At 41.0% G+C, this 27350-nt stretch overlaps 1 protein-coding gene across 4 annotated transcripts in view; it reads left to right on the forward strand.

Annotated features, from left to right (window-relative positions):
- Window positions 1-27350, forward strand: part of BACH2 (BTB domain and CNC homolog 2) — a 332743-nt gene that overhangs the window by 82204 nt on the left and 223189 nt on the right. For all 4 annotated transcript variants that reach the window (XM_079779974.1, XM_079779973.1, XM_079779972.1 and 1 more), the window contains exon 2: window positions 6544-6656. Coding sequence is in view for 2 of the 4 variants with exons in the window: in XM_079779972.1 (XP_079636098.1) it covers window positions 6648-6656 (9 nt within the window). In the remaining 2 variants the exon portion in view is untranslated. The remainder of the gene's footprint in view (window positions 1-6543; window positions 6657-27350) is intronic.

The raw sequence follows: 27350 nt of genomic DNA on the forward strand, positions 1-27350 counted from the left end.
ACCATGCACAAATTTGTGCACCAGGCCTCTAGTTTAGGCATAAAACAGTCAAGATCTCTTCACTTGAAATACTTACAATCCAGTAGGGTGATTGAGAGGTAAACACCTACGTGCATTTACAAGCAGAATGAGGTTGTGCTGAATGGTGATGGGAGAACAGAAGAGGGGAGGTGCCTCATCTTTTTTGAACACTTCATTGAGTACTTTCTTCATATTACTTCGTTTAATCTTTAAAACAATCTTAGGAGGTATAAAGAATCCCCCCCCCCCAATTTTATGGATAATGAAATAGAGACTCAGAGAGGGTTTGTAACTTTCCAAAATCACATGCCAAGAGGCAAAGTTGACATTCAGACTGACATTCATGCTCCCCCGGGCTTGCTGTGCCCCGTGAAACCACTGCAGTAGGACCCCAGTAGGGCCAGGAGACAGGTTGGGAGTTCTAACCTGGAGAATTAAAGGAACAAAGAATCCACCAAGTGACAAGAAAGGTGTATAGGAAAAGATGCAAACTGGCTAACCAAATTTAACCATTATGTTTTCCAAAGTATTAACATAAATTGCCAACATTAATAAAGCCAATGATTTTACATATCCTCTGCATTTTCTGGCTTTCTTGAATACCAGAAGCTCTGATATTCCTATTTCCCCGATGCTCCAGGCCCCTCCACTCCTCACTGTCTTCTCTGGCCTGACCATTCACTCATCTCATTCTTTTTTGACCACTGTAGGCATCTGAATTTGTGTCCCCTGGTTTAGATAGTCACCCAGGCAAGAGAAGTAGGCTGAGCTGGGTAACCTCTTGGCACCTCTTCTCTACTGTGCCTTTCATTAAGATACTCCTAATCACTGGGAGACCAGTATTGACCTTTTTAAGAGTGATATCCTTGAGACTAAATATTAGATATCCCGACTTATGATTTGACCAAGTAAGGGAAACCTAAGCGTGTGTGATGGAAGTGGTGACATGAAAGCAATGGACTCTTGACTGCTTGGCACTATTGGCCCTTCACTGGCCTCTATTCCTCCCCATCAGGCTCTCAGGGCAAATTTTTTTGTGTACCAGCAGTATGTCTCTATAATTTACAGTCCTCTCATTTCCTCTTCCTTTTCACAATTTCCTGTTGAACCATGATTCATATGCTAGTTAAAAATCAGAATATTAATTTTCAAATTGCCTAACCTACCCTTGGGAAAGAAGGCTGTGGATTATGCTTGATGGGAAGACACTCTCATCTTTCTGGCTTAGGCTGTATGTTTTCCATGCCATGTGGAGCAGGGCATGGAGAGCAAGGCCAATGGCAAATATCATCCAGTCTCTAGGGGCAGAACCAAAATGGGTTTGCAGCCAAAATGTGGGGATGGTCAGAACACAGAGGGCCTGAAGAACCAGAGCCACACGTCTGCTGCAACTTTGAGGATGGAGAAAGAGCTGCTCCGGTCCCTTCTGCTCTTCGTCAGAAAGGAAGGAGCCATCACTTGGGAGAGGTTATGTGCGTTTGGGGTGGGGACAGGATCATTTAATAAGGAGCAGCATGCCCCTTATTATGGAAGGGAGGGATTGGCCTGTCAGTAATTAAATAGTCTTACCTTTATCTGGTCTTGCACAAGGATTCCAGGTGAAGGTTGTCAGTACTTCAGGGACACATGAATTGCTCCAACCCATGAAAACAGGGTGGAGGACATTAGGGTTCTTTCTCTCATCTGTTCATCCAATTTCCTAAGCTCCTAAGTCCTTGATTTGGAGAATTTTTCTAAACTCTTGTCCTCTTGCCTTCTCTCCCTTTCTCTTCAAAGCCTTTTTGTCTTTTTAAAACTTTATTTCTTTTCCACAAGCTCTTGAGTCCTCTGCTTAGGCTGCTGGATTCGGTGGTGGTGTGGGGAGTGACCTCAGGATGCATTATATCTAAAAGCCAGCAAGACCTTTACCACTGTGAGGAGTGACCTGCTCACTCTTGTTGGCTTTTTCCCATAGGACTGCCTAAGCTACCTACTTTGAATTGTATTACAACAGACTTCTAGAATGAATATCTTGGAAGGGGATGAGGGATTTGGAGTGGGGAAAAAAGCCCAACTCGTTATATTTCATTTTATATTGGCAATAGGTATTAGTTGCATTTTCAAGGGCCAAGAAATAATACAATCCACACACACAAATAAAACAGCTCTGTGACAGCTTTAAGCTTCTCTTTAGAGGAAGGAGAATAAAGTTGGCTTATACCTCTGTACCACATTAGCAGTGATCCAGGTAAAATAGACTTTTCTCTGTGGTAGGTGGAGGTTGGTGGTAAATAAATAGTGGTGAAACAGGTAGGCCCAGTCTTAACTTTACTCCAGCTCCCACTTGCTGACACCCAGTCCATGGAAGTGTATAATATAGAGAAGCCATAGGATGTGGCGTTGTCACCAGGAGCCCGAATCTCTCGATCCCGTCCGTAATGAGGACCTTGCGGCTGAGGGGCACTTGGCCACAGCACTGAACTGTCTCTAGGTATCTGTTTACTTATCTGCCCTTTACTTTTCTCCTTTCTTTGTAGCCTTTATCTTTTCTTTTCATTCTCTTGATGGTCTCTTCTTACACTTACCCTGACTCCACCTTCCTGCTTCTACCCACCTGGAAACATGAATTACGTTTCATTAACCTTTTAGAAGTGTAAGGTTGATTTGACCACAGGCTTCTTTGCCCATTGAACCAAATCTGCTAGGACCAGCTGAGTGGAAGTCACACGTTTGTGGGGCTGACTTTCTCCAGGCACCCTTTAAAGGCGTCAGTACTTCTTGTGTTTTTGTTTAGTATCAGAAGAATTCAACTTCATAGATGATTAAAAGAAACACTGAAAAACAGAATAATAAGAAAAACTTCCTTAATTCCACCATGGTAACTCATATGTCTTTTTTCCTTAATGCTTTATTTTTAAGATGCAGTTTCCATGTGTGTGTGTGTGTGTGCTTTATATTGTGGGTTTTTTTTAATTTAAATTCTTTATTGTTGAAAGTATAAACATATGTCTCCTTTTCCCCCCATTGACCTCTCCCCGCCTGCTCCTGCTCCCCCAGTATACTTTTTTAAGCTGTGGATTTCCGGAAGCTTCTTCATAAACTGAATTGGCTGCAAAACAACCAGGTTCTGTCTGTTTCAAAGGAGATTGCCCCGACCCGCGGGGCAACAACACGGACACCAGAGACGAACCTAAGAGAGAGAAACAAACAAGGGACGCGGAGAATGGAGGCAAGACAAATGGGTTTCTGATCAAGCCTCAAATTTTTATTCTTACAGCGGTGCCTTATATCCAAGTCAGGGAGTGGGAGGTGGGGCGCGGGGAGTGAACTGTGGACCTATCAGTGCTTGCCAGCAGGGGCTGCAGGCAGGGGAGGGGGTATGAGGAAGTAGATGTCTAGGAGGGATGGGGGCTGAGCGGATCATGTGGACTTAGATAATTTGGCTAAGGTCGTAAAGGGTGTTGACTATAGATAAAGGATGGGGCGGTTGAAGGGCAGCTATGCGAAGAATGCTTTGTCCTCAGGCATGAGGAAGTAGGCCTATGGTGAGGACCAGTTTTCCATGAGGTTCTGTTTCATTAGCTTACTAAAATAATGTTAGAATTAATTTGTCATTGACTCTTGGCTCCTGACAGGAGATTGAAAGTACTTGGTCGAACAAGGCCAGTCTTTTAGGTTGCCGTCCAGAAGCGAACTGACCCATTTTCTAAAACTGTCATCTGTTCACTGAGGTGTTTCTGTTAATGGTTGTCTTTGAGTGAGTGAGTGTGTGTGTGTGTGTGTGTGTGTGTGTGAGAGAGAGAGAGGCGGGGGGGAGAGAGAGAGTTATTGGGAAAGGTTTTTTATGTGTAGTCTTTGTACATATTTTAATTCTATAGTATCTTGAAGTCATTTCTAGCCCAGTGTCTATTCCAGCATGACTAAGAATTCTTTTTCCTCTCTGTATCTAGCTTCTTAATTAAGAAAACTACCACTCAGATTGATATCAGTACTAAATGAGACTATTAATATAAAATGCATTATACAATTTCGAGCACTGTACAGTTGTAAGATATTCTTAACATTCTTTAAAAGATTTACCATCCTGGACATTAAAAGATTTGCCTTTAAAAAGAAACCGAAGGCAATCTGCAATGATAATCAACATTGTTTTGAAGATCTACATGAAGCGTCTACATCATCTTAGGCTCTGTGAGAGCAAAGAAAAACAATCTATTCATAATATTTATTGAGAAGTTTATATGTGACCTAATATTTCCCTCAATATTAGTCTGAGTTTTTTAGTCTTGTCTTTGACATAAGACCAACAAACATGAAAATGACTTAAGAACACATGGAGGGGCAAGGAGAAGGATCCATAATTAGTTTAGTGCAATCTATATACCCATGTTCTGAGGGAATGGGGATTGTGGCATCATTGGAGCTGGGTGGAATTTCCTTGGGGAAATTATTCCAAGAATCCTTGTCTGTTTATTATTATTTTCGTGTGCCCACCTTTCCTGTGTTGATACCAATGTGTACATTTGAATGGAATTCTGACATCAGGCATCTCTACAAGGCTTTTGGACAAACTTCCCAGTTACTTGCTGGGCCATAGCTTTTAAGTGAATCAAATACATATATTTAAAAGGAAACAACATTTATGAAGTTCTTTAAAATGCAGAAATTCATTAGCATCTGCTTCTGGAAATTCAAGAGTAAAAGCATAATATTTTGTCAGTCAATTTAAGTTTGGTTAGAATTAGATATTGAATTTTCTTGATTTTGAAACAATGGCATCATTTGCATAAAGGGGTGTTTAGATGTATTTAAGCTACAAAGTGAAATTCCAGGCTCTCTTCCATGTTGTACATCATTGTTAAAAATGTTATTGCTATGACTGAATGGGGTATTTTCTTTGGAATCTATGTGTCTCAAATAGCCAGGGAGTGACCTGCAATTTTTCTGACCCTGTCTTATTTATAAAAGGAACTCAATATTGTGCTCACAGAATAGTAATGTGCAGAATAGAAGTTTATCTTTTGAAAATCTAAACTGCAAAATTATTTCTTAATGATGAAAGATATTAATATCTTTGTCCTCTCTGTGTCCTCGACTCTGATAGCAGATGTGCCCGGGCCCCAAACCATTCTCCAACAGAGCAAGGATGATTGCTAAAAACTAGAGGTGATTATGGTGAGCCAGTGGGATTATGAGTCTTTTTCCCTTTTCCTATTGAACATTTTCTATATTGTTATTATATTATAATTAAAAAGAATAGATTTTTTTAAAGCACTGTAGTTCCATTCAAACCTCCAATTCCAGTGTTTATGGAAAGGTTCAGATAGATAAATGCTTCATAGATGCAATCTGAAAAAAATAACAGTAATAAGGTGATTATAAGAAACCTTATAGTGTTGTATTCTCCTCTCAAATCCAACCATAAAATATTTTTCAACGAAAGTGGCTACAAGTCTAGTTAAGTAGTCAAAGATATTTTATTTATTATTTGCCTTAATGTTTGATAAATTAAGAACCCTGGAATCATACTGTTAGGTCTGATCAAATAATTGAATCAATTCCCCCTCCCCTAGGAACTGACCTTTAGACCACTTCACCCGACATGCCCTTTTGCTTAGACCATATTCCACTTGCTAAGACCATTATCTTTCCCTGAGGACCCACCCAGAGAATTTCTCTACCATCTTGGCCTCGTGTGTTCCTCCCTCAGCAAACCTAACACATACAATAACTGTTTTACCCTAAAATTTAATTCAAGTAAATTAAAAAAAACTACCTAATGAACCAACAGCATGGATAAAAACGTGGACCCTTATTCCATTTGAGGGGGAGCTGGATCGTCTGGTTCACTTGGCACTTGGAAAACTGACACCCTCCCCCCCCCCCCCCCCGCCCCGATTTGCCTGATGGGATACTGCCTCCCAAGGAGCTCTGTGGAAGATCTGTTATCTGTTCATCCTGGCAATGATACAGTCAGGCTCCAGCAAATGCCTGGCCGTTCCTTTAGGTTTTGTGGGCAGCAGGGAAGGCATTGAGATCAAGGTACACAGTAGGTGCTGCTCACATACTAGATCCTTTCCCTTCCTAAGGAAATCAAAGCCTGAACTAGAAACTCTTATATAACTGACTTCTCTGGCAGTGCCCACACCTAATAAGTACTCAGAAAAAAGTTATTGAATGAATGAGTGTTCTTGTTTCTATGTATCTGCGGTCTCTCTGAGCATACAATATGCAGCTTTTCCTTGGCCACTGGTATGCTCAGTATCCATGGCCTCAAGACTCTTGACTTGACTCTGTAGACCTGCACCGTCCAATATGGTAGCCACTAACCACATGTGGCTGTTTGCCTTTAAAGTTCATTAAAATTCCGTGGAATCGATTCCGTTCCCCTTTGCACTAGCCACATTTCTCGTGCTCGGTAGCCACAGGTGGCCATAGTGGCCATGGAGCATTGCCATCACGGCAGAAAGTCTCATTGGACACAGGACTGCTCTGTGCCGTTCTGGGCACCAGCTTATGGATCTCCTTTATCTGTGTTCGCAGGGCAGCTGCCTGCTTCTGGAAGGGAGGTCTGCGGGAACAAGGAGAATCTTCAAGAACAGCCTCGCATTGTGACATGCCTGATCCCTCACTTCAGGCCCTGCAGCATGAACAAGGTAAGATGTTCTTTGAGGAATCATCACTTGTGTCTTCTTTATGGTACCATGATGTTTTCTGGATACGTAGTGTCCTTCTATGTTGTGAGGAGATTACTTCTCTTGCCCAAAGCATTCCAGAGGTTGGAGGGTTGTGTGACCTGAGAAAGCAATGCTTACCGTCCAGGGTCACAGGAGCTGGTGGCCACTCTATGGTGGTACAGTCCTCTGGAGGTGTCATTTGTGTTTGCCTGTGGCCTCTAAGTTGCAAAATATTGGTTATTAAAACCAATTTAAGTTTGGTTAGAATTAGATATTGAATTTTCTTGATTTTGAAACAAAGTATTACTGTCTTGACATGAATATTGGAAGATTAAGACTCTGGAACGAAACTACCTGTGTTTAAATAACAGCTCTTTCAGATGCTAGCTTCAGTGACCTTGGACAGGTGTTATGGTTCTCTGTGCCTCAGTTTCCCCATCTGTAAAATATTGATGATAATGGCTCCTTCCTCCCTTTCGTATGTATGAAATGAGTTCATATGTGCACCAGTGCTTAATATATGTGCCTGTCCACATTGCAAGCATTTGATTAAATATTTGCTGTTTTGTTTTGTTTTGTTTTGTTTTTCATTGGGACACTGTTATCCCTTAGTCATTGTTGCTAAAGAATCTTCAGTGCCCCTGCATCATTTCCATTTATTCCCTGATTGGCTCAGCAAGCAGTGGTTGATTACCAGGTGGGCACTCTGGAGGCGAACGCTGAATGGGATCTTTAGCAGGTGACAGATCATTGGGGGCAGTGTGGCAGGTGTTCTAATGCAGCATGTACCAGAAGCTCTGGAAGTTCAGAAGAAGGCACATCTGGCTCTGGGGGACCTGGAAAGGACAGTATAGAGGAAGTGACATTTTGAATTGGATCCTGGATGATAAAATGGTCCTTTCTTTGGACTTAGAAGTAGGGCCGGTAAAGGAAACAGCCTGTTTAGGGTCAGAAGCATATGAGAAAGTCTGGCATGTCTAGAGAACGACAAAGAGGGCAGAACAACTGGGGCAGAATGTCTCAGCCTCCACACTGCGGACATTGGGATCAGGTAATTCTCTGTATCCTGCACGGGGGGACGTCTAGTAGCATCCCCCTCTCCTGATGTCAGTTGTGATAACCAAGTGTCCCTCTTGCAGGGACAAAAATAGCCCTGGTGGAGAACTACCACGCTGGTGGAAGGTGGCCGATAGGAGCTGGAGAAGCAGGGAAGGGTTCCGTTCTGAGAGTGACTGAAGGATTTAAATCAGGGAGAGACATTTCGGAGGCCTGCAAAAGAGCTACCTTATCACCTTATCTCTGGGTTGTGACAGAGTTGGACAGTGCTTTTACATGATTTGCTCTTACAAAGGTATTATGGAATCCCTAGGCTTTTAGAAAGCACATTTACCTTATTGAGATTCTGTTACTAAGTACCCCTTTCCAGGGGAAATTTTTCTCATAGCCATTTGTTTGGCCCACTCAGTGTTTGCTGCTTTACCCCATCTGAAGAGACCAGGAAAAAAAAAGCAATTATTTTTTCCAGAGGTTTCCATTTAACTGAGCCAAGCCAAAGAGAAGGAAACCTTGTGCTGACACGGCCCTCCCCCGGCTTAAATACTTACTTTAAGCAGTCTTTGAAGAATGAGCTGTTGGAATCCTGGAAGATCATGATTGGAGGTTGCGAATGAGAGGAGATTCATCATTGTGGCCATTGCAAACCACGACTTCTGCTGGAGTCCGGTATACTGAAAAACCAAGACAACTCTTGGGAAGGCTCTGATTAGCAAGCACGATGTAGTATGACAGCCCTGCCCTACATTTCTCCAGGGCAACTCAAGACTTGATGTCATGGTTTGGCTCTTGACACACAGCTGGGAACCAGACTCCTTAGACATTTCAAGTGTCTCAGTAGATGTGTCTGTGGCTTGGGAAGTTACGTTCTGCCTGAGTGGCCCAGCAAGTACGTTATTTTATATTACAGTACTTTAATTTAAAGTGGTGATTAAGCATGATGTGTAACCATCACAGGTCAGCATTTTTCCTTATGGTTTTCTTGGCATTCAGCAAAGACTAGGGAAGAAAACAGATCTTCTTGGCACAAATAAAACGAGAGAATCATCTCATCAATTAGAGTATGTAAGTTATAATGTAGGAAATATTTTTGTGGGTACGATTGATTTTCTAGGGAGATTTGTTCCTAGAAAGTTAGAGACCTTCAAATTGTGCACTTTCCACTTCCCTGGAGCTACACCGTAATAACTCTCCTTCCTTCCCAAACCCCAGCTAGCTGAATGGGACACTTCAGTTAGGGAGGTGTCGGGATCGGGGGTGGTCGCAGCGTTCTGGGGTTCAGTGTGATTCCTGTGAAAGTGACAGGGCACCTTGGATCCCATGCATTGACAGCTCCCTTTGGAGTCAATCAAAGACGACATCTCTACAAAACGTAGGCATGGCCCCCATGGCACAAGGGGTTGGCAGTTTGACTCCTTTAACAGGGCTAACCTGACAGTCAGTGAACTGCTGCCCTTGAACTTCTGTCTTTGCCAGGGTCTGAGAACACACCTGGAAGGGCTGCAGCTTTGGCCCTCAGACACCGGCATGCCGGTGCCTGTGTGCTGGCAGAGAACAGAGTGAGGGCATCCCCTGGGCGCAGTGCTTCTCAGGAATCTTGTGTCATTCCCTAAGGCCAGTGTACATGGCACATGTCAGTTTGATTTCCAACGCATAAGGTTTATACAGAGTAGATGCCTTCCTAGTTATTCACCTTTTTAATATTGTGAACAGACTTTAAGGGTTGTACAGTGTGGGATTTGTGTTCTAGCCTTACATGTTAAAGAAATTGTGGTGCACAAATTTTTCCTGGGTGCTCATTCCTTCTGACCCTTATACAGACTTGAAGACCATCTTTCCAACTTCCATACTCTCCTTAGATCTGTTTTCAGGAGCTGACGTTCCAATCTTCATATTGATTAAAAACTTTATCATTAGGATGCAACTTTAAATTTTGTCAGAAAGTCTTCATCTTTCTACTTTCTTGGTCATTCCCTTGTTAATATGTATAAATATATTACATTATAGATGTAATATGTTGTGAATTTTTGCTAGTAAGAAGGATTGTTTGGAGTTCGTTTGTTATTATGCTGTAAAGAGAGGATTTTAGTGTTATCTTAAAAATCATAGCCAAATGGGAGGCAGGTTGGACAAGATGGGGTTTGGGAGAGGCAAATTGGGCAGGATGAGATACATTCATTACATACCACGATGTAAGCTAACAAACCCACACAAACAGGGACAGGGTTCCACTCTTGAAAAATCTCTCTTCCTAACAGCAACCTTGGAAGTAGGATCCTAAACTCTTTCCCTTGTGGTTCTCATTTCCATGAAGGCATATCACATGGCGTTTTGTACCTTGAATTTATGAGGACACTTCATCTGATTGAAAAAATAATTGATTTTTCTGTTATTACACAGAATGCTTCTCTTCCTCTTCCCACAGTGAAAATGAATCTTCCTGAAAACCGTTTCTTCCTTGTTATGTTCAAATAAAGCCAGATCTGATTGTTATTGCTTTGGACAAATGCCATGGCATCAAGTGAAGTAGAGTGGTGTCTCTTGTTTCTCTTGATGGGTGGATGCCACTGTTTTTGCTTAAAATCTGCCCAACAGAATTTTCTTCTCTGAATAGTTTCCAGTATTCAGCACCATATCCTACTGTGCCAGGTTTGAGGCACTTTCACCTTTACACTCAGATCAATATCTCTTCAGTCAACTAAAAAGTAAAACTGAAATTTACTGACTGCCTTCATTTGGAGGTTTTGTGTGTGTGTGTATGTGTGTGTGTGTGTGTGTGTGTGTGTGTGTGTGTGTGTGTGTGTGTGTTTAAACTTTGCATCTCCTTAATGCAAAGCAGTGAAGCCCAGAACTCATTAACCCTGGCTGTCCTGCCCAACATGTAGCCTGCACACAACTCTACTTGACTAAATATCAGCTCCTCCAGCACATATCTATCGAGTGCATGCTATGTACCATGTGAACAGTACATCAGTGAACAAAACAAAGGTCTTTGCCATTGGAAGCTTCCGTTCTGGCCAGGTGAGAAGAGTCATCAAATCCCAGAGGTTTAATATGAAAATACAAACCTTATGTTAACTTTTCCCCCACATTTTAAACTTCTTTCACTGAAAGAGCTGGTTAATGAAGCTACTGGATGCAGTATAAGGAATTGGTGAAGAATAGACATATACGATCTCTCTCTTCCTCTTCCCAGAATACGCTTGGTAGTTTTACCAAATGATCAGTATGCATTTAGTGAGGCAGTACTGTTGTTTTTCTGAAGGCCACAGCCAAATCCCCCTTGTGGCAGACTTTTAAGAAATATCACACTCCAAAAACTGTGACAGGGAAGAAAATACAGTAAGTATTAAATGATCTTGGAGTAAAGAAGGCCTTGTTAATTTCTGGTGGCAGAAATTATAAAGGAAGAAAATGTATGTAAAACCTGAAAATTCCTTTTCATCAGAAGACATTCTGAACTATCCTCAAAGACAAAAGACAAAACCAGGACAGTATTTATAACATATAAGACAGAGAGTTAACTGAGCTAATTTAGTAAGAGTTCTTACAATTAATAAGATAAAGATGATTATTCTAACAGAAAATAGGCAAAGAACAGAAAGATAAAACCAATAAAAGGAAGAAATGGGATCAGTAAATAACATGTAAGAAAATGTTCAACCTTGACAGTTATCAAAGAAATGCAAATTAAAATGATGAGATGGTTTTCCTACCTATACAATTGAGGATTTGTAAAATGTACTCAGTGAAGGAAGGAATGGGAATATTAGGCTCTCTCATACACAGTGGAAGAACATGTTTCACCTTTTGATTCAGAAATTATATTTCTAGAACAGTTACTCAAATGAAATGTCAAGGAATGTATAAAAAATTTAGCTAAGACATTCATCACATATTGCTGTAATAGTAATTTTTCAAAAGTAATAACCATGGTACAGCCACACAATAAAAATACCAAGGAGGGATGAAGGGATATTTAATGACATAAAAAGATGTTCTAAATTCAGGGTGCCCCCCCAAAAGATGTATATATACTTTAACAGCTGATTCTATTACATTTTAAAAATGAAATGTATTTTAATAAATACTGCTTAATAATTATTCAAAGTGTGGGTACATTTTTGGGGACACACTGTATACTGTGAAATGGCAAGTTACATACCAATATGTATGGTTTTATTGTTTCACTTTTAAAAATATATTTTTTATTGATTTCAGAGAGGAAGGATGAAGGAGAGATAGAAACATCAATGATGAGAGAGAATCATTGATAGGCTGCCTCCTGTATACCTCCTATTGGGGATCGAACCCACAACCCAGGAATGTGCTCTGACCAGGAATCGAACCGTGACCTGCTGGTTCATAGGTCTACTTTCAACCACTCACCCACACCAGCCAGTTTATTATTTCACTTTTTAAGGTACATGTCTGCCCACAGAAAAAAAAGATTGCAGATACACATCAAAATATTAAGAGCATTATCTTTTTTTGCTTGTATTTGTAAATTTTCTTTAGCAATGTACATTTTTCCTGCTAAAAATTATACCTTCTATATATATAAAAGGCTAATATGCAAAGTGTCCCTGCGGGAGTTTGACCAGGAGACCAGGAGTTCGATCGCTCGCTATGACGTGTGCTGACCACCAGGGAGCGACATGGAACAAAGGAAGGCCCCAGCCAGCAGCCAGAAGGCCCTGATTGGCCCTGATCACTGGCCAGGTCTAGGGACCCTACCTGTTCACGAATTTCGTATACCAGGCCTACAGTTTTAAAATAAAAGACAAATTAGCTTTAAGATGTGAGCTTTACTGTATTTTTTTAAAATCCTCACCTGAGGATATGTTTTTTATTGATTTTTGAGAGAGAGAGAGAGAAACATTGATGTGAGAGAGAAACCTGAATCATTTGCCTCCCGTATGTTCCCTGACCAGGGATCAAACCTGCAATTCCCAGGTATGTGCCCTGCCTGGGAATTGAACCCACAACCTTCTGGGAATGGGATGATGCTCCAACCAACTGGGCCACCCGGCCAGGGCAAGCTTTACTGTGTTTTTAAAATAAATGTGATACAAAGACTGGCAGGATATTACAGTGACTTTCTCAGAGGGTGGGGACATGCATTTGTTTCTTTATTTAATAAAATATTTTTCTGTGTTTTCAACTTTCCTATAATAAGTATTGCGTATATAATTAACAATCAAGAAAACGGCATTTTAGCTGTTTTACATTTGAGGTGCAACTGGATATTTAGTGAAGATATTTAGTGAACAGATAGAGAAAAGAGACAGAGCCTTTGGTTAAAACAGAGATTTGGACTCAGGAGTCCTTCTATTTGACATATTACCAGAAAGGAACATGTTAATGTATTAATGATACCAAGACATTATTTTCCTTTTCCACTCTCCTCAAGGGTATGACACAGTTTTTCAAGAGGCTACATTACATGCAATGACTATTTCTGTGAAGGCTGTTGGGATGTGTGCTTGTGTTCCAAAGTTCCTCAGTTTTTCTTTTTAAAATGATAAGCATTGATAGAAATAACTGATATAAACAGAAGCTCTTTAGGGTCTGCAATAATTTCTGTCTTGAAACAGGAGTCTGAGACCACTGGCTAGACTGTGCCTGTATTTGGCCTATACAGTGTTTGACAGTCCTCAGTCTAAGCAGCTGGGCCCTGGGCCCTAAGCAGTGAGTGCCCTGCATTGTTGCACATCTGTTCTCACCTTCTACGTCTTTAAGGAAAAACTGGCCTTCGTCCTTATTTTTTAAAACTTTTATATAGATTTTGTGAGGATAAGTGGAACATTTTTGGCATAAGGCCAGCATCACTCCTGTATTACATGTAAATCAAATCCTGCTGAATGGAGGGTGGATGGAAATGGCCAAGTCAGACCTGCAGTCCCTTCCATAGGTAGCACGCTGGGAAATCCGGTGCATTTTCAGAAGAAAACAAGGCTGTCATTCCCTCTGAGAGGTATGGGAGTGCAGCTTTAACATAAAACTAACCATGCAGTCCAGTAGATGGTCAATTTGGTGTGAAGTAAGGAGAAAAAGACAAATTTAAAAGAATTAACAGAATATGAGAACGCTCATTTGTCTTTAAAAATGTGTGCATGTATATAATTTGTATAGTATTTGTGTGGGTAAATAAACAGAAAACATACGCATGCTATTGGAGAATTGCTTCCTAAGTTATTGTAGAATTATCTCTTTATATGGTTATTTCCACAATGGAAGCACCATCAACGCCTCTGTTTCAGCCCTAGTCTTCTCCCCGTTTCTGCTCAACCAGAAACAAAATTTAGTTGGTCCCATGTGTACACACTGACCCCGGAACCTCAGAGCAGCTCATGATGGAGCAATGGTTGGTGCCTACTTCTCTGAGAAGCAGTCTTCATGGTCCAGGGTGTAAGTTGAAAATCTGAGTCTTTCTGTAGAGAGAGTTTGAGCATCAGATGAATAGTTGTGGTAGAGCGCCTGGAAGTCAGCTCTAGCCCGAGACCCTGTGCACCCCCTGCGGTATTCACACAGACATGGCGGTGCCTTGGTTTGAGGCGAAGGGGTCAGAAAAGATGAAGGGGAGTCTGAACAGGGCGGAGGTAAATTAAGGCTTACATGTGGAAAGGCTGGACATTCGGATTAAGACCATAATGACCCCAGAGCCACAGAAGGGATATTTTTTGACATGACTATAATATAACTTCACATCTGAGCGACCTCGCTGTGAATCATAAGCTCTGTGAAATGTGGCCACAGCTCCTGACCATAAAACAGGTTTCACTTGGAGGAAAGAGGACATGTGGTCCCATTCTGTTCTTTTTAGTGGCACTTCACACATGTTGTGATTTAGAAATCTTATCCATCCTTCCTTCCTGAGGATTTAAAGAGGAGTGCCTAGGATTTTCCTGACTAAAACTAGTTTTGCATTTATTAAAATTGACAAACGTCTCGGGCCAGCCTTCACGTGGAGCCTTAATTGAATGTTGACCGAACGGGTGGCTTCTCATTCTGCATGGCTGTATTGAACTAAGCCCACACAGCCCCACGGCATAATTAGACGAGCCCTTGGACACGTGATGTGTGCTTCGACCTCTTTCTTTGATGTGCGTTCTGGCGGAGACCCTGTAACAAAGGGGCCAGTGGATTCTGCCCTTTGTGCATCACACAGAGGAATGCTTCTGTCTTCCAAGTCCTCAACTCTGCCCTTTTCTCTCAATTAGTAGTCTTTAGTGGATATAACGTTACATCCTTTTTTGTGAATTGGTGATTGGAAACATGACTAGATACTCAGTTAATCTGTGGCTTGTCCATGTTTAGAATTTTAACTTTCCGCTTGATTGGCCTGATTTTGTGAACATATCATCTTGAACAGGGGAATTGCTGTGTAGGAGGGGAAATACGTAACAGAGAGATTGCCTCCAACCCAGCTTTTTAATTTGAGTTCCTAATACTTTCAATTGCTTCCCCCCTCCCTTTTGTGCTCCAAAAGCCTTATTACGTAGCCGTTTTCTGATATTCTTTCCAGCTATCTATTATCTTTTGTCTCTGTAAAATAAGCCCAACATTATTGTTTTCTATAAGAGGTTTTCAGAGAACATTGTACTTTTGGAAATATATGCATCATTGGCTTCATTTAAAACAAAAAAAAACCTCATGTGAGAAAATAATTATACTAGATAGAGAAGGAGAGGTGCCCGAGTAGAATATTGAAACTACATACTTTGCAGAAATTCCTCAGTTAATGTTCAGAAGACATATTTCTAGTCTCTTATAAATCACAATGTTTAGGTTTAAATGAAAACATTTAGATTTGATTGATCATAGCTTATGTTCTTCTAGTTTTTTTTCTTCTTTTTTTTTATGGGATAAAATAAAAAGTCTTACCACCTTCAGACTTTAATAAAAGTGGCATTATCTTGAGAGGCTAGACTCAGTTAGATATAAATATAAGCAATTAATGAAGATAACCAACACTACCCAGAAAGGTAAAGCGTCATCATATGTTCCAGTGAGCAAAGAGCACCTGTTAATTAGAACAGTAGGCAAACTGCAATGAGTTATGGGGGAAAAAGGTTGGGTTTAGATTAGCAATATCTGCGTCTCTTGTTACGTCTTAACTCCAACCCACAAACAATTTGTTGTGACAGCCCTAGTCTGGGATTGTGGCATTTCGGATGAGGTCTGGTTAGAGCTAAAAATAGACCCGTGTGTTGAAGATCAGAAGAGGAATATTAAACAATTGAAATTTTGTGAAAGACTGATGCGGTTTCATTGTAATAATTTCCCCAAAAGGCACATTAGTAATGCTGCTAAATACAGACTTTAATAGACTTTAATAATGTGTACTCTAGAGGCCCTGATACACAAAGGAATAATGTATAAAACATTCATTATGGAAAATTGCTACCTTTTTTATTTAATAAGAAGTCTGTTAAAACAAAACCATTCCTCTGTCTATGGCATTATGTTCCTGGGTTTTAGCAGGATGAAGAATAATTGCCACCTTCTTTTATGTTTTCTCACCTATTCTAATCAAGTTGCAATCATATTTACTTATTTGTTCCATGAGTGAAAATGGGGTTAAAAAAAACACAAACTTGCATTGGATGGACCCTTATTCAGTTTTTGCTCAGCCGCTCATTACTTGTGTGATCATGGGAGAGCACCTTAACCTCAAGCTCCGTGTCTTCATTTGCAGTGGAGGGATTGTTCTTCAGCTTACTTCACAAGGTCGTTGAGGATGTTAAATGTTGACACAGTGGAGCTTCACATAATAGGCCCTCAATAAATGCTTCCTATTATGATCCGTTTCTACATCTGTTTCTCTTTATATTGCTGTTTCTATGGATGACATCGTGGGTCAGTTGTGGGGGTGGAGAGTAGCAAAAAGCAATTAAAAAGAAGCCTTGGTAAGCAGCGCCATCGCCAAGCCTCGCATTGGATTTCAATTTGATGGCAATGTGCTGCTGCTGAGAGCCATGCTGTTGAGAAGAGAGAGAAGGGTAAGAAGCAGATGCTCTTGGAAGAACAGTGGGGCATTTATCTCTTTTAATGAGATAACATCATTAGAGTGACAAAGTGCAGCGAATCGATACTCGAAATGGACTGGTGCTATCTTCCCAAAATGTGCCGATTGTCACACTTCCCAGCCTCAGAAACTGCTGAATCACGGATTCTGTCTTATCTGTTACTGGAGCCACTGACTTTGATCTCACAGACTAGATCCACACCGTAGGGATCTCCACAGGAGGAGGAAACGGACTAATTGGATAAATGAGAATGGTCCAGGATGATTTATAAGTTGCCTTGTAATCAAGGAGCCTCAGAGAAGGAGGTTGGGCTCCCCCCTCCCCCCCCCCGCCCTTGATGTCTTTAAATGGCTGCGCATCCTAATGCCAGCCCCTCCACCCACTCTCCTGCTCTCCCGCTCTCTGTCTGCTTCTTGGTGTAATGTCAGAAACTCTAATCATGTCAGACTGTGACACTGACAGCCCTGACATTCACAACAAAGAGACACGGAGGAGAGAGACTGCGGAGGGGGAAGGTGAGGAAAAGCAGCCAGGGAAGGTTTTTTTCTTGCACATAAAATCCATAGCTGCAAAATCGCCAACGTCCTGGATATATCACACCCGAGGAAAATTAAGGAAAGGAGCAAGGTGAATTCTGATGGAAACGGAATTGGGCTGGGAAGATTTTGTGCTACTATTTTCCCCCTGTATTTTTTAGATTTCATTGTGTAGCTTATGTTATAGTTACTGTGGCTGTTATTTCTCCTCACCAAGAGAAAAAAAAAGGCATTAAAAAAATTCCCCTTTCCATTACCCTAGTTTTTCTCTTTGAAAGAAAGCAAAGTTAAGCACCCATCTTAACAGGAATGGCTGCTTTCTAAGGGTTTCCGTTGTATTACCAGATTCCCATAGTTTAATCTGAACAGTGGCTGGTTCAGGAAAGAAGTCATTGCTGAGGGATGTTTTCTGTCTGTGACGAAGCTGACGAGGGGACTGACTGTTCAGTGTCATCCTCCGGCCGCTTACCCTTGGCCTCCCACACCTGCCGCTGCAGAAAGTGCTGATGTTACCTGGCCCCTGAAGTGGGCTGACTGTGGCCAGCTCCTCCAAACACCTCTGAGGTTTCTCTCTCCCTCACACGTTCTCCACGTGGTGAGAGGTCTCCAGTCTCCATCCTGGATCAGTCATGGACTGGAAACCTGCTGCCACATGTGTTGCATCCAGATGCTATGATCTAAATTGGGCTCTGAGCTCAGCCCGAATCATCCTAGCTTTTCTATAAACAGGGGGACCCAGCTGCCAGCTCAGCTTGTGAGGTATTGTGAATTACAACTCTATGTCTTCACTGGGTTATCTTCCCTTTTACTTTTTCATCATGCAAGGGAAAAGAAAACAATCAAAAAATTGAAAGTGATGTATTTATTCCATATTAGTTACCCTATCATGAAGGAAGTCCTTTGTTGGTCTATATTTGAGGGCAGAAGGTGTCACATAGTGACTTCTCTTCAGATTGATTAAAATAATATCAACTGAGAACTTTAGAAAAGCCTGGGGCCTCATATTATGGTATTCTTGTCCTTAGAACCCAAGTGTAACTTTACACAATTGGGCCACTTGGGAGAAATACTCTTCTGAATTTGGAAAAAAAAAAAGTAAATTATATCATGATTTGAACTATGTATAGCAACCTTGACATTATGGCTTATTCAAAATTCTTGAGGAAATTCTACTTCTATTGGCAGAGGAGAGTAAATTTGTATCCTGGAGAGGATTTGGGGTAATTACCCTAAAATATCTTCCTGTAAACTCGAATTTTCCTTGAAGTTCCTTTTTATCCTAAAAGTTTACAAGTTTACCCAGATAATTCATTGTATTGTGACCATGGTTCTTTTTTTCTTTTTTCTTTTTTTTTTTTTTTTTTTTTGGTGTAAAATAATTTTAACAATTACTTGCCAGGTAAATTAATTAAATCTCATATTAGGCAATTTAGCTGTTAGAACTAACAAGTCTTCAGCATTCAGTGGTTTGACACAATGAAAGTTGGCTTTATTGCTCAAGTGTCAATCCAGTGTAGGTCTTTCTGAAGGGCTGGAAACCCAGCGAAGGGCTTTCCTGAACTCAGGATCCTCCGTCTTCTGACTTACCACCTATATTAGGTATCTAGGCTGTTATAACAAAGGACCACCCGGGGGGGGGGGTGGCGGGGGGAACCTTACCTAACAAAGGTTTTGTTCACAGTTCCAGACGCTCGAAGTCTAAGACCAAAGTTGGGCATGGTTGATCCTTCCGTGGGCTGTGAGAGAGGCTCTATTCCAGGCCTCTCTGCTTGGCTGGTAGATGGTGGTCTCCCTGTCGCTTCACACGGTCTTCCCTCTGTTCTTGTTGCTGTCCAAATTTCCCCTCTTTATAAGGACAACCATGATGTTGGATTAGGGCCCACCCTATTCCAATATGACCTCATCTTACTTAATTAATTACATCAGTAATGGTCCTGTTTCTAAATAAGACCGATTTCTGAAGTCCTGAGGGTTAGGACCTCAATATAGGAATTTAGTGGGCGGGTGGGAGGTGCGGGGTTGGGGGAGGGGACACCCAATGCAACCCAGAATGCCTCTGAGGCCTCTGATTGTCTGCATCCAGCTGGTGGGAGGGAAAGACAGCATGAAGAAGGAATACTCACTTCTTAATCTCATAGCCCTGAAGTGACGCAACACACTTTCTCTTCATAGTCCATTGGTGAGAACTAGTCACATGGTTCACAAGGGGCGTGCAAGTCTCTGGTTGAGTAGTGATTGTGCTAAGTGGCTCCAGACACATGCATGTGCACATGAGCTACTCCATCTTTCTAGGAAAAGTCATCCTGTGTATCTGGTATTTGCCAGTGTTCCTGAGCATGCCCATCACAGAGCACTGGAATAGGTTTTAAGCGTATCCAAGTTTGAAAATCCCATTCTGGCATGGCGAGGAATGGTTTTCAATTAACACTCCAAGGATTTATATGTAAATGAGTGCCTAAGGCTTACTGTTTTGTTTTCTGAAGAATCCAATATATTTTCAAGAGAATTTTATCTACACTATTAATGGGCACTTTTTCTCCTTATGAAACCAGTGAAATCCAAATTAAAGAAGTTTTACCCTACACCAAAAACCTAGCTTGTGGGTAGGATGATTTCCTACAGTACATTAACTTTTCTTTGTAACATATTCTATTATTACTGAAAAATGATATACATCTGGGAGGAGGGGGGATTATGAATGCAGAGGACAATTACATAACCTGCTGTGTTTATCGCTAGTGGCTAGACTTTAGAATTTCATTATAAAGTCTTGTCTCTCCTATCAGGTTAGTCATTATTTTGAAAGTTGAACGTGGGTTTTATAAGTGACTGAATAATTGCTTTGTATGTACCTTTTCAATTACAGTAACAAGTCATGAATTCTCTACATTTAGAACTACTAAAATTATTTAGATTTGCTTGCTGAATAGGTTTATTCTAAAAAAGGACTCAGGAAAAAATTACTGTAAATTTTTGGCTTCAAGTAATTTGTAAGAAATTTCTCATGAAAGAGATAGTGATAGCAATTTGAAAAGGATAAGTAGGTGCATTCTGAAAACTGTGTAGGTAGTGTGAAAACACATTAATACTGAACCATAATATTTAATTTAAGACTTTAGTCATGAAGTTCCATATCAAGAAATCATTCTCTTGCAGTTTTATTGCTCTATTAGAGGCCCGGTGCACAGATTCGTGCACCGGTGGGGTCCCTCAGCCTGGCCTGTGGGGATCAGACCAAAACTGGCTCTCTGACATCCCCCGTGGAGTCCCGGATTACGAGAGGGCAGTTCTCGGGTGACGCACCCCGGAATCAGGCTCCCTCCTCTCTGGTTTCAGGTGCGTTACCCGAGAACCGCAGCTGCCAAGTCACCACAGCTCAGCAGCTCCTGCGTTGAGTGTCTGCACCCTGGTGGTCATTGCGCATCATAGCTACCAGCCGGTCGGCCAGTCAGCCGGTCGTCTGGTCGCTTAGGCTTTTATTGTGTTTTCTTTGATTACAAAATCCGCATTACTAACCGGTACACCTGGTAGATTACTTTAAAACACTGATGTTAGCTAATGACTTAAAACCCAGGAATAGTACTATAGATTTCCTTTTGGTCAAAGAAACCTGGCAGTAGTCTTTTAGTAAAGGTAGTCATTTGAACAGTGGCCTTCTAATTTTTACTGGTTGTAGTTTTTAATATGTCAAAATAAACAAAACAAGTATTTGAGTCATTTTAAGAATGAATTAAATCCTCATTCATTTAGATGTTATGAATTCAGATTTTGGAGAAGGGTCTAAGAGGAAATTTATCCTTTGTAGAAATTTGATAAATAATCATTACAGGCACACCTCATTTTATTGCACTTCACTTTATTGTGATTCCCAGATATTACATTTTTACAAGTTGAAGGTTTGTGGCAACCCTGTGTCAAGCATGTCTGTCAGCATCATTTTTCCAACAGGCTCAGATGATGATGAGCATTTTTTAGCAATAAAGTATTTTTAAATTAGATATGTACATTGCTTATTAGACGTAATGCTATTGCACACTTAATCGACTACAGTATAGTGTAATCATAACTTTTATGTGCATTGGGAAACCAAAAAAATGCATGTGACTCGCCTTATTATGATAGCATATTTGCTTTACTGCGGTGGTCTGCAACCAAACCCACAGTGTCTTTGAGGTATGCCTGTATTTTAGCTTTTGCCATTTCATTGAGTGCCTTATGTTTGCCAGATATTGCATGAGTTCCTTTTACAATAGATCTTATTATTGCTAATTCTCACAGCAAAGTAGGTGGTACTATTCCCACTTTACAGATGGGGGAACTCAAGAGATGCGTAAGTAATGAGGCCAATAGCACATGTTTGGATATAGGAAATCCAGTATTTGAATTCAGAATTTATTGATTCCCAAACCCATGTACATGATCATTCTGCCACATTGCCTCATATGAGAATATTTACTGCATTAAATTTGAAATATATTAAATGAATTTGATAAGCCAAAAGTAAATGCAACATCCTGGGTACTGTTTTAGTTCTTGAAAGAACAAACTATTTGCAAATGAACAAATTAGTGTGGTAGTTGGAAATGAGTTCCATCTAATCATTAAAGCAGGTCTCGAAAACTTGCTAACACCCTCGTGGACTACCACTTCCTAAATAAATGAGCCATCTGTGATTCAGAATACTTCCCAAACACCATTATGTGACTAACTTAGCATTCTTTAGAATTCAGGCGAGGTTCCTGAAAACTGGTTTCTAATTCATAGTCTCTCACACTTGCCCTCATTCTGAATGTGCCAAAATTATGCAGGTTTTATTGATTTGCTGAGGCAAACAGAAAAAGAAAAAAAAAAATGCAGCTCTCAACCGTGGGTGGGCCTGGCCTGAGGGCAAGATGAAGAAAACCTGCCTGTTTTCTAGTGAGAAGCACAGCTAGAACCCTAGGATAGCAGGAAGGTATATTCCTCTCAACACATGTCACCTTCTCACCTTTCTTAGCAACACAATAATAAGCCTGACTTCTGCTGAAAAGAGTGGTTTAGGGCTTTAAGGGGTGTCTGCATTCATTTTCAGTTTCACCCCCTTTACTCTGTTCCTGATTGTGCTGTGTGATTGGGGCCAAGTCGCATCACCTGTGTGAAACGTGGTGTCTCCATGTGTGTGATGAAGCAGTGGGAATAGTTTGGGAGTTGTTAGCCTAGGGCAGTGGTCGTCAAACGCATTAGTCAACAGAGCCAAATATCAACAGTACAACGATTGAAATTTCTTTTGAGAGCCAGATTTTTTAAACTTAAACTTCTTCTAACGCCACTTCTTCAAAATAGACTCGCCCAGGCCGTGGAATTTTGTGGAAGAGCCACACTCAAGGGGCCAAAGAGCTGCATGTGGCTCGCGAGCCGCAGTTTGCTGACCACGGGCCTAGTGCCTTAGCTTGGGTTTTATGCCTCCAAAGAGTGTCTATAAAATGGTAGGAATTGAGTCCAGGATGTGGTGTGCATAGGCATTTTCCTGGAGAGAATGGTTGATAGTTTATATCAGATTTTTCAGGGCTTCAGCACATAAGAAAAATCAACAGGCCAGATTATTTCTGGAGTCTGCAGAGACGGTAGCATTCTAGGTCTTAATAAATTGTATTATTTATTAGACTATCATGGGCAGGATAGATAAGAAAATGAATGCATTCTATCTCCTTTCTGCAGTATGACATGTCAGGGAAACTTGCAGTGTTTTTATTGCAGACGACTGCTTCTCTGTTCTCTGAGTGTTCTGTGTATAGCATATGTTCAGTAAATGTTTGTGGATGATGACAAAATTCTTTTTATTAGCAGATAAGCAGAAAGAGTCAACCAGTTAAAAGTTGGTGATGAATGAACATGTTTTCAGGCCTGAACATTTCTTATAGTTGTCTGCAGTGGTATCTTAAATAATCATTTAAAATAGCACTTTCTTATCCAAAACACTAATGAGAAAGAATATGTGCACCCCTGTGTTCACTGCAGCATTATTTACAACAGCCAAGGTATGGAAGCAACCCAAGTGCCCATCAATAAACAAGTGGATAAAAAAGTTGTGGTACATATATATAATGAATTATTACTCAGCCATAAAAACATAAAGAAATTTTACCATTTGTGATAGCATGGATGGACCTAGAGGGTATTATGCTAAGTCAAATAAGTCTGACAAAGACAAATATTATATGATTTCACTTACATGTGGAATCTAAAATGGGTAAATAAAATAGAAACAGACTCATAGATTCAGAGACTTGACTGGTGATTGCCATAGTGTTTGGGGTTGGAGGACTGGGTGAAAAAGGTGAAGGGGTCCCTAGCTGGTTTGGCTCAGTGGATAGAGCGTAGGCCTGCGGACTGAAGAGTCCCAGGTTTGATTCCAGTCAAGGGCGCATATTTGGGTTGCGGGCTTGATCCCCAGTAGAGGGTGTGCAGGAGGCAGCCAATCAATGATTCTCTCTCATCATTAATGTTTCTATCGCTCTCTCTCTCCTCTCTTTTTCTCTGAAATGAATAAAAATATACATATTTTTAAAAAGGTGAAGGGATCAAGAAGTACAGATTGGTAGTCACAAAATAGTCAGGGATGTAAAGTACAGCATAGTAAAGATAGTCATTTATAATGATAGTCAATAATATTGTAATAACTATTTACAGTGCCAAGTAGGTACTTGAAATATCAGGGGGACCACTTTGTAAAGTATACGATTATCTAACCACTATGCTGTATACCTGAAACTAACACAAAATAATATTGAACGTAAACTATAATCGAAAAATAAAATTCGTTTAAAAGAAAGAAAAATAAATAAAATAGTACTTTCTTATTTGGAGTCTCATACACGTGGAATGTTAATACCTACAGGATGTTCAGAGTTAATAGATGATTCCCACAGCCAGGAAGCAGAGGCTCAGGGGCGAGGCGATGGACAGAGTTGCTTCTGCGTCAGTTCTGCTGTCGTGCCTGCAGCGTGGTTAGCATGGTGTCCTGCCAGAGAGCCTTCTCACGTGTGTCATGGCTCAGCAGATTAACCAGCCTGAAGCAAAGGTCCAATTGCTCAGCACATTAACCAATGGGAGAATAAGAAAAGCATCTAGCACCTCCCACTTTTGGTAGGGAATAAAAATAAAAATTAAGTAGCATCCCCTATCCAGCTGTTCATTTTTAATCCAATGGAAGGCCACTCTTGAATGTGACTCATGCATTCACTGTATTAAAACAATATGCTGCTCTCTAGAAAATCTCAATTGCATTAAAACAAACAAAACCACCATTTCTTGGATACTTAGATATGCCTTTCAAAGAGTCAGTAATGTTTGCCTACATTATTACTTCTCTCCAAAAATAGTATTACTCTTTTTCTGTTGGTGGGTTTAAAAAATTTGCTTTTGACTCCTTAATATAAGAGTGTGTGTGTGTGTGTGTGTGTGTGTGTGTGTGTGTGTGCATGCGTGTGTGCGTGGTGTTGCAATCATTTACCTTCTCAACTTTGTTTAAAGTTTAAGCATCTTGGCTCTGTTCTTTTTGGAGACTTTGTAAAAAGAGAGTAATCAGCCCAGCCAGTGTGGCTCAGTTAGTTGATGTGGTCCCATACACCAGGAGGTCACGGTTCGATTCCTGGTCAGGGCACATGCCCTGTTTGCGGGCATGATCCCCAGTAGGGAGCATGCAGGAGGCAGCTGATAAATATTTCTATATATTGATGTTTCTATCTTTCTCTCCCTCTCTCTGAAATCAATAATATATATATAAAATAACAATAATATATATTGATTTCAGAGAGAAAATGTGTATATATTATTTTATTTATTTGTTAATGCTAAAAACATACTCAGAGAACTTCCTTTTGTTGTATTATTGTTTTTATTTTAGGACTAGAGGCCGGTGCACGAAATTCGTGCACAGGGGGTGTGTCCCTCAGCCCAGCCTGCACCCTCTCCAATCTGGGACCCCTCGTGGGATGTCTGACGGGCAGTCAGACATCCCTCTCACAATCCAGGACTGCTGGCTCCCAACTGCTTGCCTGCCTGCCTTCCTGATTGCCCCTAACTGCTTCTGCCTGCCAGCCTGATCACCCCCTAACCACTCCCCTGCCAGCCTGATTGATGCCTAACTGCTCCCCTGCCAGCCTGATTGCCCCTAACTGCCCTCCCCTGAAAGCCTGGTCACCCCTAACTGCCCTCCCCTGCAGGCCTGGGTCCCCCCCAACTGCCCTTCCCTGCAGTCCCAGTCGCCCCCAATTTCCCTCCTCTGCCGGCCTGGTCCCTCCCAACTGCCCTCCCCTGCTGGCCATCTTGTGGCGGCCATCTTGTGTCCACATGGGGGCAGCCATCTTGTGTGTTGGAGTGACAGTCAATTTGCGTATTACTCTTTTATTAAATAGGATTACCAGTCCTTATTATACATATTTAAGATGAAACTCATGAGTATAAGTCACTTTTTAGAGTTCTCTGAGCTAGATTGGTAGTATGAAGTAACTATCAAACTTTTCAGAAGGAACAGAAGAAATAGTATAAAATATTATTAGCTCTGTTCTTTGACTTAGTTTTTACTGGGTTAGGTTTACAAATTATCAGTGTCTCTTTTAGTCATGAGTGCATTTACAGTATGGCACACATGGTTTTATGTCATGCATATTTGTATGTTTAATAGATATAAATAAATTAGTGGCCAAGTACCAAATAATGAACACCCTCAAAATTTGAATTTCAAGGAACAGTGGCAGAAAAATATCTTCACTTGAAACTGAAACTCTCAGACATCAACATAAAAATGGCCGAGATTAGCTGTGTGGAAAATTCCCAGAATGTAATCCACAGACACATCTATTTTTTGGTCTCCCATCAACAAAAGTCAAAATAAATGTTAACTAAACTTAACATTTTAGAAGTTATGACATGTTAATGTCAGAAGCAGGCAGCTGACTGCTGATCTGTGTGGCGGCCACCGAAAGGAGCTGGGGAGCCTGAGACTGGTAGAGAGGTCCTTGGCCCTGCAGGCCAGTTGCCAGCTGTTATGTTGCCCATACATTCTAAGTCCATAGGTTTGATCACACCCACCTAGGATGTGATGGTCCCCTGCCAGCACTTCTGAATTTAACATTTTCCCACCGGTGAGACCTCGTGCTTCAGCACTGGGGATTGGGCTCTCCCCGAGTCTCTGCTGCTCCTTCCACCACGTGACCTTAGCTGAATCCTCAGCTCTAACATATATGCAAAAGTTATTTCAAAGGTTTATTGTGAGAGTTCGATGAAATCACTGATGTGGAAGTACGTATGACCAATCCTACCTATGGTAGGCTTTCAGTAAATGTTTTAATTAAAAAATAACAATAATCAGGCCCCCGTCTTATGCTCTTTTGGGAAGTAATATTTGTTAGAAATTATATTGGATAGGTCTGGCTTGTAGGACTTTGGGTGGAATGAGCCTTCTCTATGTGAAGAGATGCAAACGATTCCTCTTTCCTGCCAAGCTGAGTTGTCCGTGGGCCTGGCCTCCTGGTGACCCGTGAGTTAGCAGAAGTAAACCCCTCAGAAGAAACTAGTGGGAGCACTCAGCTGGCCTCCTCCACTTTATTCCTACAAAATGTGGGTTATTCTCTATCATTGTTTTGTAGATTGACTTGAAAAGTGTGTGTGTGTGTGTGTGTGTGTGTAAACAGGCCTGAAAAACTAAATATACGCCTGTACTGCAGCAAATGAAAGAAATATGAATCCCACTCACAATGTATTTTTTAGATGTTGTTAACTGGGTTTATTTTTGCTTTGACAGATACTTCCGTTTAGGGGGTGCTTTCCACACACAGATTCTATTGTGCAATAGAATATTCGGTACATTTTGCCTCTAGGTTTCCTCCAGATATCTCAGGTGACCACACCCAAGCCTCAGTATTGCCATGTTCTCAGTAAGAGACTTGAGTTATTACTTTTGTAAGTGATCTTTCCCTCAGGAGGTTTTCGTTGGCAGAACTTGTAATCTTCTTTATAGGACATCTTACTTAATATAGAGAAGACCAACTATGTGTATGTGAGACTCAAAT

This window comes from Cnephaeus nilssonii (genome assembly GCF_951640355.1).
Source record: "Cnephaeus nilssonii genome assembly, chromosome: 9".
Classification (NCBI taxonomy): domain Eukaryota; kingdom Metazoa; phylum Chordata; class Mammalia; order Chiroptera; family Vespertilionidae; genus Cnephaeus; species Cnephaeus nilssonii.